The sequence below is a fragment of the Diadema setosum genome, chromosome 14 (genome assembly GCF_964275005.1).
Source record: "Diadema setosum chromosome 14, eeDiaSeto1, whole genome shotgun sequence".
NCBI lineage: Eukaryota > Metazoa > Echinodermata > Echinoidea > Diadematoida > Diadematidae > Diadema > Diadema setosum.
The window spans coordinates 21,122,008-21,141,534 of NC_092698.1; the positions used below are offsets into that span (position 1 = coordinate 21,122,008).

General features: G+C 40.7%; 2 protein-coding genes across 2 annotated transcripts in view; both read right to left on the bottom strand.

The window, feature by feature from the left end:
• LOC140237555 (semaphorin-5A-like) lies at positions 1–4,403 on the bottom strand. The gene is made up of 4 exons (XM_072317491.1): positions 4,249–4,403; positions 3,324–3,512; positions 2,494–2,703; positions 1–1,735 (listed from the first exon to the last, which is right to left on the bottom strand). Exons 1-4 carry the CDS (start codon positions 4,388–4,390, stop codon positions 1,395–1,397), a joined length of 882 nt encoding a protein of 293 aa, XP_072173592.1. The 5' UTR covers positions 4,391–4,403; the 3' UTR covers positions 1–1,394.
• Positions 4,404–5,204: 801 nt separating this feature from the next.
• Positions 5,205–19,527, bottom strand: part of LOC140238204 (semaphorin-5A-like) — a 134,440-nt gene continuing 120,117 nt past the window's right edge. The window contains exons 14-20 of the mRNA XM_072318141.1: positions 14,486–14,562; positions 13,662–13,736; positions 10,507–10,568; positions 9,900–10,103; positions 7,693–7,839; positions 6,133–6,327; positions 5,205–5,236 (exon numbers count right to left, since the gene is read on the bottom strand). Of these exons, the coding sequence (XP_072174242.1) occupies positions 5,205–5,236; positions 6,133–6,327; positions 7,693–7,839; positions 9,900–10,103; positions 10,507–10,568; positions 13,662–13,736; positions 14,486–14,562 (792 nt within the window). The remainder of the gene's footprint in view (positions 5,237–6,132; positions 6,328–7,692; positions 7,840–9,899; positions 10,104–10,506; positions 10,569–13,661; positions 13,737–14,485; positions 14,563–19,527) is intronic.

Here is a 19,527-nt window from a genome sequence, read left to right on the forward strand (position 1 = left end):
AATCAACAAAAGCCTCGGCTATTTACAAGGAAAAAGACAAAAACAAAAGAAACATTTTGCATTTGGTGAGAACTACCGGTACACTGGAGGCAACAGCACAGGATGGGGACTATTGCAGATATAAATAAGAGCTATGTACAGTGCAAATGTGAGGCTGAACGAACAAACTAGCAAGAGAGAGAGGATAAATCGTATGATGCTGGAACATGCTACTCTCAGGTTGGCAGTTAATCTATATAAAGTTGTCGCTTGCAGGTGACGTATATAATAATATATATATTATATAACAAACAGGAAAGAATGCATTCCTGCAATAGTATGCTGATGTGCAAAATGCAAACATCTCTCTATCATCTTATTTCACAAGCATATTTCGAGAAATCAGATGCAATTATTCATGTTGAAACTTGACAAGACCGATCAAAAATGAATACAGAAATATACATGTCTTACTTCCATGTTATGGTTGATAAATTCAAAATTAGATCTCCAATGAAAAGGAAATTTATTGCTGATATCATAAATAATGAAATGAAGATCCTACATGCACATATTGAAAAAAAAACAAAAAACAAAACAACACCAATTACTGCATCTACCAGGGTTTAATCCTCACGTTTTCATCACTGGGATCATCCTATTACATTTTTTTCCCCTTTGACTGTAATACTTTACCCTCAGAAAGCAAACCAACTGCGGTAGGACAATGCAACGCATAGCTGTGGTGATAAGTACATCAATTTTAAAGTGCATCAGAATATCTGACAATGAATAAACTCTTTTTAAGTACTTTTTAAAAAATAAAACCAACAAGTCATGATTTTATGACTGCACACATTAAGTCTCATTTCTCCATCCTAGTTGTCAGTCTCTGCAGGTTTCATCGTCTTGTCTGGCATTCGCACTGATCCTTCTGAAGAATAAAAATGTGCACGTTAGTCTTTGCATAGATGGCAGTCAGAGATTTTCGCTTGTCTCATCCAACGCTGCAGGGAGTCCGACACAGTTTAACGTTTGCTCCATAGATTAAAGATGGATCCACCCATCAGAATTGCTCGTCACAGACACACTGTACTACACGATGATTACATCACTCAAGATATGGTCAAAAATCACGAGAAAAATAGGTATGTATATATAAATAAGGTGCACAATATCACAGAAGAGAATAATCCACTGCTCCGAAGGTGAGGATTCTAAATGGCGTCATGTAACGTCACATTCTCAATTTTAGCTTTGCAGCACGACAACTAGCTCGGAAACTCTTTTTGGGATCTTTTTTTTTTCTTTTTTAGTTCACTATGCAGTGTGCATGTACTTTCAATTTTGGAATTTGCTCGGTCTTGCTGAGGGGGGACCACTCCAATCCGTTTGCCTCGATCTTCCCGTCCTCTTCACCTCTCGTTGTCCGAATCTGCGGGATTCGCCGTGATGTGCGCCGGTGACGTCTCGCTGCCGTCGTACGAGTACTCCGAGTCCGAGTACTGGCCCATGTCGCCGAAGTCATCCTCCTCATCGTCGTAGTCGGGGTGGTTGCCCTGGCGACGCTTGTTGTTCTTGTGCCAGGAGACGTAGACCGAGAGGGACATGATGGAACCGGCCACAGCGGAGACCAGCGCCACCACGCAGAAATAGAGGGGCTCCATGGATTCCGTCTGGGAGGGGCACTTGGCGGGCGTGGCCTGGAGCCGCTGCACCTCTGGAGCCTGGAAGATGGAGGACTGTGAGTCCTCTCCTGGGAGGTGGCAGAGGGAAGGAGGAGCAATTTGAGTATTTATTTTGTAATATGATGAAATCTTTGTATTCAATTTCTGTAATATATTTACATGTTTCTGTTGGAAATGAAAAAAATAAATGAAGGAAGGAATGAATGAGATCATTCTGATGCCATTCAAAGCAAATCTACTGTGGGATATATATATATATATATATACGCAATATGTTTCACAGGGATTTTATTTTTGTGAATTTTACGAGTCTGGTGCTATTCACAAATTTCAAGACATGCATAAATATTAATTCTGATCCTGACACGAATGCGACGTGCACATGTACACTCTCTGTCCTTCAGCGTACTCCATGATCGTGAATTTAACCACACGTGAAATTGTTGCAAAGTCCTGATTTGCACAAAATCAAACTTGCTGAATATATGGCGTGTACAGTATCATATCTTTTCTTTTTCCCACATCTGAGAATGACATTCCTTTTTTCTTAGTATCAATTCTACATCAAAACTCCTTATATAATTCAACAAGTGTTCTTACTCTTTGGAATGAAGCATCTGTAAAAACAACTACAAACATGAGACATACTGCCTACCATTTAAGTTTGCCCTCTTTCCCTGGAACACATTAAGATAATGGTATGTCTGTCCCATTAGCTACTGAAAACTGATGCGGTCTACACACAGTTTATATGCGCATTTCAGAATCTCAGGAGGGAAATGAATGGGTTTAGTGCACGGTGTGTGAATCCGTTTATCTCCCTTACCATTTCCAAAGCACCACGCAATCTCCTTGATGCAGCCCACGCACTGGCCAGAGTTGGGCGTAGCCGTTTCGCACTTGCGACTCCGGTGCCGACGCCCCTTGTGGTTGCAGGAGGTCCACTTGCTCCACTCCTTCCAGCCCTCGCTGGCCTCCGACGAAGGGTCGGATGGACGTAGACCAGACCTCACAGAGAGTCCTGGCCAATCAGGTACTGTTGGACAAAAAGAATTGTTCTTGTTTCAAATTAGAGAATTCAACATAGAAAAGAATGGTAAATAGACAAGATTTCAGCTAGAATGCAGTGCTCTGCCTGGACGATAATTCATAATTTTGTCTCTATTATCTCTTCGCACCTGTTCTGTTAAAATGAAACAGACAAATTCACTTTTACTGCAAGTTCCACCAAATCTTCAAACACAATTGATCATCTGAGACCATCTTAGACCACACTTAACTGCATGTGAAAGGGTGAAGCAATTCAATTCAATTCAAATTCAAAGCAACAAGCTCGGTACCAATGTGCCGATTGACAAGAAGCTGAAATAAACTTTCGATAGTCTTCAGAGCAGCAAGTCTTATGGGCAAGCCATTTAGTCGGGGGGGGGGGGGGGGATGAGAGAGCTGAAAACTTTGTGACATCAAATCTTACTAGACAGTCTGAATAAAAGTATCAAGTATGTGCTGAGAACAAAATGACAAAAGGAAAAATTTCACTGACCCTATGATATTCACAAGCAACCTGTTCATATGCACTGCCAGTGATAATATGTTAATTCATCTGTTAATTGACAGTGAGAGAGTTATGAGAGTCCAAATCACAGTCCCACTTACATTCAAAGAGGTTTTGCTTATTGCAATCTCCTTCATCACACTCCTCTTCCTCCGTGGCCTCGCCCACGCAGTCAAGACCGTCGTGCATGGGTGCCGGCATGTTGCACTCGCGGGAGCGACGCCGCACCCCTTTCCCACAGGTCACCGAGCAGGCGCTCCACTCGCCCCAGCAGTTCCAGTCGCCGTTAACTGGTGAAACGTTCATGACAGGGTCCAGAAAGGCATGTTGAGATAACGTTTTGACTAAACCAAAGAGCGTTGGTGTAGAACCTAGTGGGCGTTAACGGATCTCAACTCTGTGCAGAGTTCAGGATTGGGGTTAATGCCCTGCTGGTTCTCTAGCAACAGACATGTATAAACATTATAACATATCTAGGCTAGTAAATGTAGATCTCCGCAGTGCATGTATTTACAAAACACATCTGAAGAGGGCACAGACAACGGAACACAACAACAGTTGAGAAGAGAGAGGGCATCCGACAGTCAATTAGGTATTTTCAATTTCATTGCCTTTCTACATCTAAACTGATGAGATAGGGTATACACAATTTGCTCAGAGAGGAGGTCCTGAGACATGTGATGTGCAAGTTAATACCAGGCAAATGTGTGTTACATACATATAAAGCAGCAAATGTTTCATTACACCACATCAGTTATCTCATGTCCTCAAGCGCATTCCGTAAAGGTACTGTGGCAAGACAATGAACGGCAGGTGGCTGACGATTTATTCTGCAGGGGAGGGGGTAGAAGGATGGGGTAACAGATGAAGAAGAACTGGAAGGGGGGAGGGGTATCATAAGGATGAGGGCCACCACAATGGGATCATGAGGGGTGGTAGATGATGGTAAACAGAGGTGAAAGGTGAGGGGGTACGGTTTGCACTTGGGAGAAGGCACATTCATCACGACTATGTGTTCATATTTACCTGGGCAAGGGATGCTTAACAAGCAGTCGCGCTTTTCAACGAACTGCCCAGTGCACTCGGCATTGTCCGGGAAGCAGTTGCGATGCCTGACCTGCACGCCATGACCGCAGGATGAGCTGCACGGTTGCCATGGTGACCACATGGTCCAGCCACCAAAATTTTCTGATTGGATGGAAGGGAGGGAATTCAGGGAGGGAGGTGATTGAAAAGAGAGACAGAGAGAGAGAGAGAGAGAGAGAGAGAGAGAGAGAGAAAGGAGAGTTGGGGAAAGGAGGGGCATGTTAGAATGATGAGTTAAAAGAGGAAACAAACTCGTAATCTGTTCATTCCCACTCGCCTATCATTCTGAAGTGACGTTGACAGAGCAAAACTGGTGACATGCCCTTGTGAGCTGATTCGGCTGTTAGTTTTGTACTGCCTCTGGAATGCTGTTATCCTGCTATATAACTTTACACTTTTGCATATACATTGAAGATGATGGATGATGAATGTAAGAAAAATCATCAAAATATTTGATTGGTATGATTTTTTTTTGAATAGTCCTTGCTGCAATGTAGGGCAAAAATGATTTGGCTTTTAACATCCTCTTGATAATATGTCACGGAATGTATTTGCAAACAGTCTGACCATTGTTAGTTGATTAATTCCAAAAATGCTTTCCTGTTAGAGCCAAAAACCATGCTCCCTGATCCGTGTTATCAGAATGAAAAGGCAACAGATGACAACTGTCTGCATCAAGAATAAGTTTCAACTTGTTAATTGTTATGGTTAACAAACCAGTCTCTGTTAACTTGGACGCTCACCGCAGAATCTGCAATGACTTCTGTTTTGCATGTGACTGACATTTTTAGCCGTTGGCTACACACTGGACAGAACAAACATTAATTCATTTTTTTTTTTTCAATTAATGCAATTCATGCAGTTTTCATTGATGAAGATTGGAAAACTTTTGCACATCAGCAGTATGTCAGTGCAAGGCATTCAACAACTGAAAATCAACATGTGAGTGTTAACAACACAGTGAACATCATCAACTTATACAAAAGATGTAAAAGAAACTTGAGTTTGAATGTGATGGATCTATACAACTAGTGCTAAGTTTTGTTTACATGTTTAAAAGGTACAGTCCCCTTGTAGACAGTTTTATCACCATCATCATGACTAGCCTGAATCTACACCTTTTATCATCTCACAATTTATCATGGCCAGCTACACAAATCCTACCAAACCATCCACCACCACGACAGTCATCAACATTATGACCCTAATCATTATCATCACCAATATCATCAGTAGGCCTATAGGTGTATCATGTCATCACTACAGTGTATTCCTTTCATATACCATAGCAATAAACTTGTCATCAATATCATTGTAATCATTATCAATCACTCTGATTATCTTCTTTATTTGATGCGAACAGTTATGTGTGGATCAATTTTGCACCAACGTTGACATATTTGGACGGCACACTCTGTATCACTGTCCATATTCTACACCTTAGCTCTGAACTGCATCTGACCACTGCTTGTTGTCACTTAATATCATCACTTGTGCACATATGATGTGACCACTGGTCTTGTTGTTTTGTGGCTTGTGTGAAGATTTCCCACTTCGCACTGAGTTTCATGTATATCGCACTACACCACTAAACACGTATGCAACACTATACCGTGTTACACTATGGGGTTTACTTCATGACACCACCTTCATGACTACAAAGCTTTGTAGCCCTATGCCAAAATGACACCAATCAACACCACTTTAAAAGCTGTTAACACTACATCGCTCATGTTACACTACACTATACACCACTTGGTAACTCGGTTCCCAAACTATGAAAATTCAGGGTGCTCCCTGAATATTTCAATGCTTTCCACTCACCACTGTCGGCCCAGCAACCCCGGGTAGTTGTGCCAAAGGGACAGAACTTAAATTTGCTCTTCAGCCTTCCAACGGAGATCATGGTCTTTGATGGGACCTGGGCTCGGCAGATGTACTTGAACCGCTGCATTAGGAGGCCGTCTTCGGACACGTTGTGGACGAGCCAAGGAGTCCACTGCGTGGGGTGACGTATTTCTGCAAAAAAATTGACCATGCAAAAAAAGGGATATACTGTACCGGCATTTTAGAAAGACAGTAGACATCACTCTCTTTCTGTCTCCAAGGTACAGTGAACAATCTGTCTACATCCTTAAAATGATAAAACTGAAGCAGAGAAGTTGAAGCTATAAAACTAAGTTCTCAGAAAGGCTCAAAGTTCATCTTCTCACATTTGGAATTTGCTTGTAATATATTGAAAGGTTCTACCTAGAAACTTGTCTGGCTAATGCAATTGGCCAGGATAACAAGTTAAGCGTTTTGTGGTATTTTGAGATCAAAAGTGTAAAATGATTTTGATTGTATGCATGCGACTTTTATCAATGAAATGCTCTCCCATTCGGTAGTGGGTAGGTAGAACAATACATGATTACGTATCAATCCTGCCTCAGCGATTGTAATTTTCAACAAGCTGCATGCGATTCACTTTAGTATGGAAGATCGGTGGATACTGTTGTGGCCTCATTTTTTTATTATATTGATGATCGATAATGAAAACTATGTTGCAAATCATGATCGCGTATGCTCTAGGAGACTGTACTACATCTGGTGAACTTTTTTGGCTAATATTTTGCATTGGCATAGTTACCCAACTGACATCATATCATTACAGCATTATTTCACACATTCTTTATGTGTATGTGTACATTTTAGAGCAAAAATTGACAGTTCTGCAGGCATGCGAGAACTATATGTTTTGGCTGTAAAGTACCGATGAGAAAGATATAAGAGATGCATCACCTCTCTTCTCTCCATGGCAACGGTCTTTCTGCATCATTGACTGACTACATTAAAACTTAGTAGTTAACTCCAAGGGTGGGGAGGGGGGGACACCATGTGTTCACTCTCTGGTCTCCATGGTAATAAGCTGTCTGCATCCATTACTGATGGTACTGAATCCTTCCAGTCTAATGGCACATCTAAAAACCACTTCCACTGTTTAATGGGTGTTCCCAAGCATCACTCTACTAGTTATATGGTCTTTCCTCTCTCCACATCATGGGATCACAAATCTTAGAGAGGCATGTACACTTGTATCATGCCCCTGAGATGAGTGCATCATAGAATAAGCTTACTTTTTGGATTGCCCAGGACTCAGAGGCAACTAACGGGTGTGGTGCTGATTATTACACCAATTGATACAGTTGGACTTATTACGGCTGTCAATATGGCCTCAGGATCATCTATGAAAATTATGCCTCCATTGAATCATGTGTTTTGATATCAAAATATGGGGTACAAGAGAAAAATCATTTTTAATGAAATGTAAAAACAGACAGTTTTCATGTCCCTCCTCTTAAGAGAGTAATGTTCAGATTATTAATGAATACTTTCTGGCCTTACCTTCACACGTCTGCTTGTTGCACTCCCTTGTCTGAGTGGAATCTCCCACACAAGCCTGTCCGTTCACACATTCCCTGACGCGCGATTGGATCCCACCATTACAAGGGGCGGAGCACTGCCCCCACAAGGTCCATTCACCCCAGAAACCTGTCATTAAGAAAAAAACCCAATAAATTATACACCAAATAAAAAATGGACTGTTCAAAATGGTATAGCAAACACCTAATGTTTTGACCCAAACAGTCTGTAATATATATGCCTCCATCCTGAACAAGTGTACGTTTGTAAGGTACATATTTGTATGTTTTATGCCTGCATTTAATCAATACCATACTCAAAAGACTCAGATTTTACAAAGACTTTGAAGCAACAACATCCTACACCCAATTCATGTTTAGATTAAACAATATTAGCATTTTAATCCAAATTCAAATAATTTTTGATCTATTATGCAGAGCTTTGCGTAACACATATATTGATAATGGGCATTTTTAATACCTCATTAGTAGACAGTATATATATTGTGCTTGATTCTTCCACAAAGTCTAATTTATGCAGCATGCATATATGCATGACATACGTCTGACTTCCTGAAGTTTGAAAGACTTGTCAGGGTTATCTTACATGGCCTCCATTATACAGCCATTGGTCATATTTTACAATTTGTCCCTGGACAAGGGTGTCTGATGGGTGCAAAATGTGGAATTCTTTTTCTTTTTCAAGTGCATATCTCGTAAATGACCATTTGTTTATGATAAACTAAAGATGATGTCTAATGATGATAAAACATTTAGGGTAGATGGAATGCAAAAGTAAAAGATGGAAAAGAGAATGCAAAAGTAAAAGACGGAAAAGGAAGTGCCTGCATGCTAAAGTTGCATATCTTTTGCAAAACTCACTGTCTTCAAAATCTGACACCATGCACTGACTTTTTCCCCTCTCTCATCAGACTCTACATCTGTCTCATTTTCAACAGAAACTATACATAATCCATAACCATCATGGCATCCAAAATGCTCCCTAACCATGCCACAGTGCTCACATAACCATTTTCAGGATTTCATTGACTGAACTTAATATTGTTTTCAACAGAGACAAGTTTGAGGATAAAAAAAGATGGTTGCATTATGTACACGAACCATGCGATGCACCAGTTTAACATGCTGTCATTCTGTTTAAAAATCACATTGTCAGATTTAGATTTACAAGCTGGTCATGCATGAAGAAATAAGTGTAGAATAGACCATTTTAGAGAATTCTTGAAGTTGAGTGAACAGTACGTCCCAAAGGATTCTTTAGAAAGAGAAAACCTGAAAGGACCTAACATCACACACATTCAGTGAAGAATCAAGAAAAGTTTCAGCTTTAGAGGAAAAATAAATGAGGTGTTAGAAGTCCATTTTCTGTAACACTTTTGAAGCATTACTATACATTGCAGAGGTGGATGCGAAACAAATTGTGCTAATCAACCCTTCAAGAAACTCATCATAAATGCATGTTACATTCAGGACAACACTGAAGATTTGTTAGAAATAGGACAATGAAAAACTCTACTTTATTGATTTCAAGAAAGGACCACAAAAGAGGTTGAACTTCTCATGACAGTGTTAGAGATAACAAAAAAATGACCAGTGACTTGAAAATATGCTGCCGAAGTTTGTCTTAGAAGTCCCTATATTACACTAACTTGGGAAAGAAATGATTAAGGTGACAGATGGGGCATATGAAAAAACACACAAACAAGACTGAAATGTGCGGCTTTTGGGTGACATAAAATGCAACTTCTTGCATCATCATAAATATTCACAAGTGAAAAAACAAACAAACCCAAAACAAAACTATCAGATCAAAGGTATGGTTACATTCGACCCGACATAATGTCTCCTTTTTTATTTCCCTCATGACCTCGACTGATGCAGCATTGCACTTATTATGAGGATGACACCAAGAAATCAGTGAAAAGGATATATGGGAGGGAAAATAGAGGGAGAGGAAGTGAGGGAAAAGATACCATTAAATATAGAATGCTAATAGGGACAGAATATCTGATATATTAGACTGAAATAAGGGGAAAATACAACGAGAAAGGGAAAATGATGAGAGAAATAGAGAGAAAGAGAACAAGGAACAAGGAGATGGAAACATTAGAACCTTGAAGATGGCAACACAAAATGGATGGCAAAATGCACAGACATGCATCCAAGTACCTGGTCGATAACTATCAACGGCCGTGCTGGTGCTCTTGGGTCTACCTGTACAGTTGGCAACCTGCTGGTACTCTCCGATGCAGTTTGCTCCGCCGCACTGGGGGCGGGGCGCGTCGCAGTCCCGGAACCGACACATGCACGCCTCCAGGCCCTGGGGATCAGTGCACTGCGTCCAGTTGGACCACTGGCCGAAACCACCGTCCACTGTGAGTTGGAAGAAATTTAGAGAAGAACTTTGATGACATTTTTGCAGCAAGATACTGTACATGTTTAATATGCAGTTTGCTCTTATGTTTGATACAATAAAAGGCATCAATGGATGTCATTTTCATGAAGAACACAATTTGCAACAGGTGGATGATAAATATTTTCCTTATTTTGCTGTGACGAATTGTCTTCTGTTAACATTGATATTCCATACTTGAGTGTCACAAGATTAGTGATTCTTTGTGGTGTAAACATATCTGCACAAAGCATTGTAAATCATGATCTATCAGTCATACCTTTATGTCAGTCAAAAAGAATCAATCTCACTAGAGAAACAAACATAAGTCCCTGTAATATTCCAAAAGTTCAATCTAAGTGATGCATTGAATGAAAATTTTACCTGTGTTGTCTACTATGGGACATCCAACCATCTCCTGAATCCAGAATTCCAAGTCCTCAGGACTGCAAAGGAGAGAAAGAAAGGAAAAAAAAAAAAGAAATGAAAAAATTAAATATACAATTGGATTGTCTAAAACAACAAACTAAGGTTATTGAATCTTATTGATGCTGCTATTTCCTGTAGCTTTGGAAGGCATCATGCAAGAAGGGGCTACCACCTGTAAGACCGAATTCTTCCACATCGCTCGCATACTGATGGGGGACCAGCGAACTTGCGTTGCCATGGAGATGAAAGGAGTTCAAGGCCAGGAGCGCAAGATGGCAGACAGAGTGAGAAACGTGATGCAAACAACAGATATGCAACTACTACTACTACTACATGTGTGTGTGTGTGTGTGCCAGTAAACATAACTCATATCCATACTACCATATCCACTTTATCCAAATCCTTTCTTCTGCCCTTCTAACTTTTCCTCTTCAATTATCTTTTTGTTCTCACTTTCTCCTCTTCTCTCCTCCTCCACTTTCTTATAAAGTCCTGTCCCATTTAGAACTGTAATACTTCTCTTCATACCAAATGCCCTCTTACGGGTAGGCATAAATATCACTCTATCAATAGAGTTCTTTAAAAATCTATGTACTAGATGCACATATATACAGCAATACTTATACTCAAATATGGTCATTCATAATCGAATTAGTATAGGTATTAATAATTATGTGCAGATGTATATTTTGGATATCATTTCATTATTCAGAAATACTCCTTGAAAAGATATTGTAGGTGAACTGCTTCATCACTAAATCTAATCAAAAGGTGGCATTAAGAGTAACCATGGAAGTTATTGACTTTACTTTCACCCTGGTAAATCAAAAGGCTATTCCAGATTACATTTTTTTTTTTTTTTTTTTTTTTGGCGGGGTGGGGGTGGGCAGGGTGTCCAAGAGAAAAATCAACACTAAGAATTTGGAGAAGTAAATCCTCCCTGAAAAAACACTTTCTACAAGCTGGGGCATTTCCATCCATGTAACCGATGCCAGTACTGGCCTAGCTGGTGTGCTCCTAAGGGAGGCGGCTCACGGACCCCCAAATCAAAACTCAACTTCCGAAGCCTGGATCCTCAGGCAAGGAGGTCAGTGAAAGTTCAGTGGCGACAATTCCGGAAAAAGAAGAAGATGAAGAAGAAAGAACGATGCAGAAAAAAAAGGCCTGATAGAAACTTCCCTCTCACAGAACTATCTCGCTCTCTTTTAGGATGTGTATTGTTTCACAAGTGCCCTGCATACTTCAGACCATTTTGTCACTTTTTTTTTTTGGCCTTCTTCACGCCTTCTTATCAACATTCTCTCGCTTAAGCAGGATGCAGCTAGCGGATTTTCAGAATGTCAGGCTGGGGTCACAGCTAACAATGATTTCCTTAACACTGCTCCCCGCATTCCTTCTACAACATCGCCACGCAGAATGTGCTGAGAAACCATGGACTGGAAACCTCTGAGAGCACAGGCACTCCAACTCCTGGCTCAAGAGTCAGACTCTCTCTGTCTCTGTCTCTCTCTCTCTCTCTCAAAAAAAAAAAAAAACAGAAAAAAAGGAGAGAAGATGGATGGTCACATCTGAATTTGAACACCCAAACAGTTAGAAAAAATAAAAACATGGAAGAATGGTTGAACAAAATTTATATTGTTTGTGTCAAGACTTATATAGACCAATAACCAAACAACTCCAAATGAATGTGATAGTCATTTCAAATACTAGAAAAATGGGCAAAAATTACCCCTCCTAACCCCCCCCCCCCATGACAAAATGAGCTTCAATAGCTGAAGAAATGGGATGGAAGGGAAAATAAAAAGGTTAACTAGATACAAAATAAAAGGGGATATATTTCATATGGCTCACCCAGGGGGAAAGTACAAAATTTAACCATGTAGAGTCATATAGTGCAAAGGCCACATGCCATTCAGAAAGAAAAAAGCTGCAGACATTCAGACGGAGATTAAACTCCTGGACATGTTGGTTTTAATTTCTTCCCCTTTCCTGCCCTTCTCCTTTCCATAAAGCTAAAAAACTTCTTCACTAAGACTCAATCAGTCTTCATCGATTCAGTCCCCGTTTCGTCATCGTCTGCTCCGCAACGATACGGCTCCGCAAACGAGAGGCAGAGAGCCCCGCTTGCCCGACCGCCCAGCAAGTGAAAGTGATACGGATGATCGGATTCCGCCGTCACATGCATCACACTGAAACAATTACGCCGCGTTTCGTGGGGACGGCATTTCCAGATCGGATTCCTATCTGAGAGGCATCCGAGAGAAATACATTCTGACATGTCTTCCGAGCTACAACGACGGAGAAATGAAGACGAATGAAGAGGATGAAGAAAAAAAAAAAAAAAGAGAATGGGAATGAAGGAATCACTTGGTAGGATGGATCGACTGGACATATTTGCAGGTCCTTTTGGGGTTTTCCTCTCTACACTGTACCATCCTTGTTCATTTTGTTTCCCAGACACCACTACCAAGCAACACAGTATCGAATGCTAGCACTCAATCAATGAATGATGTATCTTGATCCACATAATGAATTTTATTTCCCCTAAGAGCATGTCCACTGATGTCATCATGAGAGATGTCATCTTGTTCTCTGTATGAAACGACGATTCTTCGGGCTCGCTCACGCTCGAGTACGATGCCGGCACAGGGAAATTTCAGCGCTGAGGGTCATTAGACTCCAACCAGTATAAAGAGACACCGGCCTGAATAGTGCTTAGGTACGCCCACGTAAAACTTAACTATAGTTATACCTACTTATTGACAATATCATGTGTCTGGCATGTTTAATGAAGTCAAATTAGACCCAGACCTCATGTCCAATTGTTTGAGTTAAATCTTCTAACATGATCTCTGGCAAGTACAAGACAACAACAACATCATCACCACCCCCCCCCCCAAAAAAAAAATCACTCTAGGCAGCGAATAAACAAGCCAAACAAAGCACAATTGTGACATCATAATATTACTCTTAGCTTGTGGATATGCATAGCAAATATGAAATATTGCCCAATGGTTCCTTGTTGAATACTTCATGTACCAATCTCACTGAGTATATATCATGATGTAATATGAGTAGTGGATATAGAGCTAGCGGTTCTGTATACTCACTCCTTTGGATATGTTGTGCATGCAGACTCGAGTTGATTCCAACCGCAATACGGATCCCTCACGTTCAGGCATTCCCTGCATATAAGAGGGAGGGAGAGAAAGAGATACACATACAGTGTATATGTAGAGAGAGAGAGAGAGAGGGTATATTCTATCCTTATATCCCACCACAATCCCACAGAATAATCAACCCAATATCTGTGGATAGACCATGCCACAGCCCTTACCGCACTAAGTAAGTTGAGAAGTTGAGAAAGCATATCTGTTTGTGTTTAATGTATTTACAGCACTGCCTGTATACACCACATGATGGTCAACAGAATACAAAACATCATCTATCTTATGACTCAAAATAAACTGATTTTTTTTTTCAAGATTATGGAGCAAAAATCAGCACAACTCTCTTAGTTTACAGATCATACTCAAATCCTATATCCTTGGGGAGAAAATATGTTTACTACCTTGAATTAAGAAAAGAGTATTGTAAATATGGAAGAATATTGAATAAAAAAGGTCAATGTGAGAGTTTGTGTAAAGATATTTGAATTACTTGATGTTTCATACCCCCCCCCCCCAAAAAAAAAGAGAAAATATCTGAACAACAACAAAAAGGAGACCTTCACTGTGTATTAAAGTAAAGCAAGACTTCCTTGTGCAATTACATATATTCCATAGTGTTGCTTTGTACCCTCACTTATGAGAGATCACTTTTTTTTTTAAAGAGAATTCATACATCAGCTATTAAAGCATTGGGACACAGGTTGACTAGGTGTGCAGGACAGACGTATGGTTCTGCCCCAAGATCGCCTCAGGGATGGACTCACCTCTGGGTTACGAACTGGTGGCAGCGTTGAACGTTCACCTTCACCACTGCCTCCGGCAATCCTATGTAAAGGGCATTCTATGTGGGGCGAAGACACAGGAAGATGCGACAGATAGACAGATTGGTGGATAGATAGATAGATAGATAGATAGATAGATAGATAGATAGATAGATAGATAGATAGATAGATAGATAGATATAGATAGATGGATAAAAAGATTGCAGTAAATGAATAGATAGAAAGATAGACAGAGTGAGGAAAGGGAGAGAGGAGAGAGAAATGGAAATATGAATGGAGGTAGAAGAGATAATGAGAAGTGTGAGATTTAGAAATGAAGGAAACAGTTGGAAAATGAGGGAAGAAAATAGTCAGATGATAATAGAAAGACAGGAATAGGGGAAATAATGAAAAGCAGGTTAAGGAAGAAGGGGAAAAAACAAAGAGTGATTATTCAATTGTCTTAAAATGAACAGACTAAAACAAATATCGTCTAATTGGCCTTCTCCGCATTTATGTGTGAAATCAGTGATATGATTAAAAAGTAACTGAAGGCAAGCAAATGTTTGCAGTACCTGTGTAGCAACACCTCCCTCCACAAACAAATTCAACTTCAATTCTGCCTCACGTCACATCTACATCAGTGCAACACAGTTAAGTTCTCATCAAGGTTATATGCAAGTTAACATGTTGAATGAGCAGATCTGCTAAAAATAACCGCACTGTCTTGGCAGAGCAAATAACCATCAGATCTCTCCGCACGCTGAACTCGAGTGCGAATCAGTCTCGATGAACTCGCCGGTCACTCATTCCTCGACTTTGCAAACAAAAACACAGCACCAGGAGACAAGGACGAAGTGTGCGAGTGAGCTCTTAATTACGGACTCTCATCCCCCGCTCCCACGTCTTCGTCGAAAACTCGCCAGGCATCGGCAACGTAGGAATTAATGTCAGGTTCGCCGCTGATTTCTCCAGAGATATCGAGGCCTGGCACACGACCTGATTTTCTCAGAGCCCTTACTTCCCGGAGCCGAGCTAATAAACTGTTTTTAATTTCTGCCCCTCATCTGGGTTGGTGCTACTCCTCTCCTTATGCTTCCTTTCGCAGAGATGGATAAACATCGTAGCTAATGGAAATGTGTGTCACGTTGCATCACAGTTTAATTGAAACTTTGCACAAAAATTATGATATCTGAGACTGTCATCCTCCTATCCCATCATACCCTAGATAGCGGTTAGCTTGGCAAAGCCTCAGCTCGATATTTTGCTCGGATTGTTTCTGTTGGGATCCCGTTTTCAGCGGTAAACAGGATGCCTGTGTGCCGCGAAATCAAATTAAGAATCTGATAAATGTCCTCTCCATCGATCGTCTCCGATTGATTGGGACCCCTTAATTCAGCACTTGAAGAGAGATGCATCGTCAAGTGGACGTGACCAGCATGTTACAGGAAGAAATTATTTATCTACCTGTGATAAATCAACATGCAAACAATTAGATTGATATATCAGTAATTTCCTTTCAATTTGATGTTTATCAGTGGTTTAGCAAAACTTTCAGAGCAAACAATTTTCTTCTTCCCCGCGAGATCTTTCTCAATCTCTCCTAATACTAAATTTTCAGTTCTGCGTCCACTTTTCTTTTCTGCTCTCCGTAAAAATTTCTACGTTCTTCTTATTTCCTTCCCTTCTTCCACATCCTTATCCACATCTGGCTTTAATTCTTCCTCAATATCTTCCTCTCTTCCCTTCAACCTTCTTCCTCCTGCTCTTCCTTCCTTCCCTTATGTCTTCTCTTCCATCCATTTCTTTCCTGTGAGACGAGGATTCCTGCTTTATTGTTTTGTTTTTTTCCCAAAAGCAATCACAAATGAGCATCTCCTATATCATTGGCTGCACATGAGAACCAGAGAGGCTTCATCAGATTTTTTTTTTTTTTTTGTGTGTGTATATAATATATTCATTTACACTTGTTATTTATTTATTTTTTTAAAGTGAAGTAATAATTTGGTATCATATAATGCAATAATTTTAGCACCTTGATTAGGTGGCTTTGGAAAACATTTTAAAGGCCTTTTAATGATTGAAAACTATCACCTACAGATAATAAAAATAATCAGAGGTTTGCACTAACTCAGCTCAGCTTTAAATCGATCTACATGAGGAGCGGGAGGGGCACTGATCATTTTGTTTTCTTCAACTAGCGTGGAGTGATGCTGTTGCCTTCTTTCTTCTAAGATGGCACGCTGGGTCGATGAGAGAGCCAATCGGGGGAGTGCCAAGGACATACACAACCACAACACCCCCTTATTCCCTCCCACTTATCCACGCGCCATTACGCTGCACGCTCCGGTGATTGTCAGTCGATTCAATTTGCATGTAAGACAAATCTGTTTTTAAGCATTAACCCTTCTCTTGTTTGGGTCTCTATTCCATCTTCCTCCTTGGATGTATACTATGCAATTATCAATACATTGGTGCAAAACTTAAATTATTATCTCTGGTTACACTATAATCATGTATCCTACACAATGACTATATACACTTAAAAATGATGACAAATCTTGTTTAAAAAAAGAGCAATCTCAATTTCTAAGCAGATGAAATGTACCAATACAGAAAATAGATTGACTATTCTATCAAACTGTGCTTCGATCAAACTCAAAATGGACACGTTGTCCAATGAACTGAACCTTTACATGGCTTGGGGATATATTCCTATCACCTGGTGCCTGCTAAATGCACCAGAGGCTAAGGCTAGAGTGTAACACAAGGGCTACCCACCCCCACCCCCCTCCCTCCATCTCTGGGTGCCATTCTGTTCTCCGTATGCCTATGTGGCACACCAGAATTCCTCTCGCACCTTTTCCAATTAACCAGGGTGACACCAGCTCTCCACACTGGGCTGAGCACCTTTCACACTGTTGACAAAGTTCCCGAAACTGATGTCCCAGTCACTGGCATGACTCTATTTCTGATCTCATATTTTTGTCTTCCAGTTTTCCTTGGTACATATAGTAACTATATACTCTTTGAGAGACTACACGGGACTATAGAATGATATTGCACTTACAATCAACTGAAATTTTAATAAAGTGAAGGATTTTGAATGACCTCACATCTGTAAACATCTAGCAAAAAAAAAAAAAAAGACTACTAAAATAAGCTTCCAATAGTCACTTCTGATTATCATTGGGTAGACATCAATGATAAAAGGGTTGAAATGCAGAACAAAATCATTGTTTAAAGCAGACTTAACTTCGGGCAGCATTTAACATTTCAAGACACATGATAAATGACAAAAAACAAGCACAATATGAGAGATGAAAATGGTGTGATCTAACAAACCTCCTACAGCATAACTGCATGCTCACACTATTAACATGAGCATAAAATGCAAGCTACAATAGTCTTTTTTCATTTCACAGGATTTTTTTCTTTTGTGACAATTCCTCTCTATGTCTAAACACTTGCATCCAACAGAATCAGGACATGTTCTAGAATCTCAAAAAAAAAAGAAAAAAAGGAAAGTAAGAAACAAGGAGAGAGAGAGAGAGAAAAGCGAAGTAAAAGAGGAATGGCGTACCATGGATTTCCAACAGGTATATGGGACACGGCTAAGTATCCTTAGGATATCAAAACCAGGCATGTCTCTTTTTCAAATCCAGGGCTAACTAGGGTGCGAAACACAACCCTTCCTCACACCTTTCTTTGATTAGAATTCTTCTTCTTCGTCTTCTTACTTCTTTTGGCTAGTACGGGTCGATGGCGGCAAAAGGATCGCAGATGAAAGGGAAGAATGGGGACAAGCCTCTCTGAGAGGATGGGGGAGGGACTGGGAATGGTAGGAGAAGGGAAAGGGGATATACCATATGCCGAGTCTACATCTGCAAGAATTTGTGCTGGGTTCGATTCGGGTGCCAAAATTGTCAAGTTGGGTTTTACACACCTCTCCGTCTCACAAGGGTGCGAGAATGCACCTTTCTTCACACATGGTGACTGGTTTGGGATGAAGAGGGGGAAAGTGGGGGGTTGTATACAGAGTATGGAGAAACTCATCTTGTGAATAGAGAGAGAGAGAGAAACACATCATTCATATCCCATCTTTCCCTACTTTCAAATATTGGGTACATATATTTCTGCGCGCTCGGGAACATGAAACCAATTTACTCGCATCTCACGGTCGGATGAGGGGAGGAAACGGACCCGTCTTCCGATTCAATCATGGCCAATGAACAACGAAAGCGCGGTTCATCGCAAACGCACACAGACAAAATCAATAACATGATGTCCGCATGACTGCGCCTTGCATTTTCGCCATGTCTCATCATAATTTCGCTCGGCTGTCCAACTCCCGCCACGTCTCGTATCCCTCATCAAATCCTCCTGGTTTTTGTTTCTCACTCCTTCCATTCCCTGGAATGAGTCACCTCCCCAACATCCTTTCCACCCCGAGTGGATCCAACTTGACATCATTTCACGCCCCATTACCCCGCCCAAAACCGTCTCACCTGGGCAAGCCGGGGACGGGAGCGAGATCGACTCCCATTGCTCTTCATCAGACTCATCCCCAGCCGGAGCTGTCTGCTCCGACCGGGAGAAAGAAAGATGGAGAGAGGGAGAGAGGGACATAGACCTGCGGAGGCGGACATCTGCGGTTTGCATCATCCCTACCAGACCAGACAGTCTGGCAAGTTCTCCCCACCCGCTTCTCATTCCATCTCATCCCTTCTCTTTCTTTTCAAAGCTCTCTCTCTCTTGCTCAGAAAAAAAAACCAACAACAACCAAAAAACCCTCCCCAAACAAACTCAATAAACATAGCAACTGTTTACCCACGCACTTACAGAAGACCAGTCACAGTAAAATTCATCATTCTCACAAAAAACCCTGATATTTGCACAATTTGCATGTCATTGATATGATAAATTAAAGAATGAATATCCTCAAAGCACCCAATAGTTAGAGAAAAGATTGTTTTGTCTTCACTGCAAAAGCATAAGTGGCAACATACCTTGTTTTGTGGTTATTTGTGCTTCAGAAGGAGAGT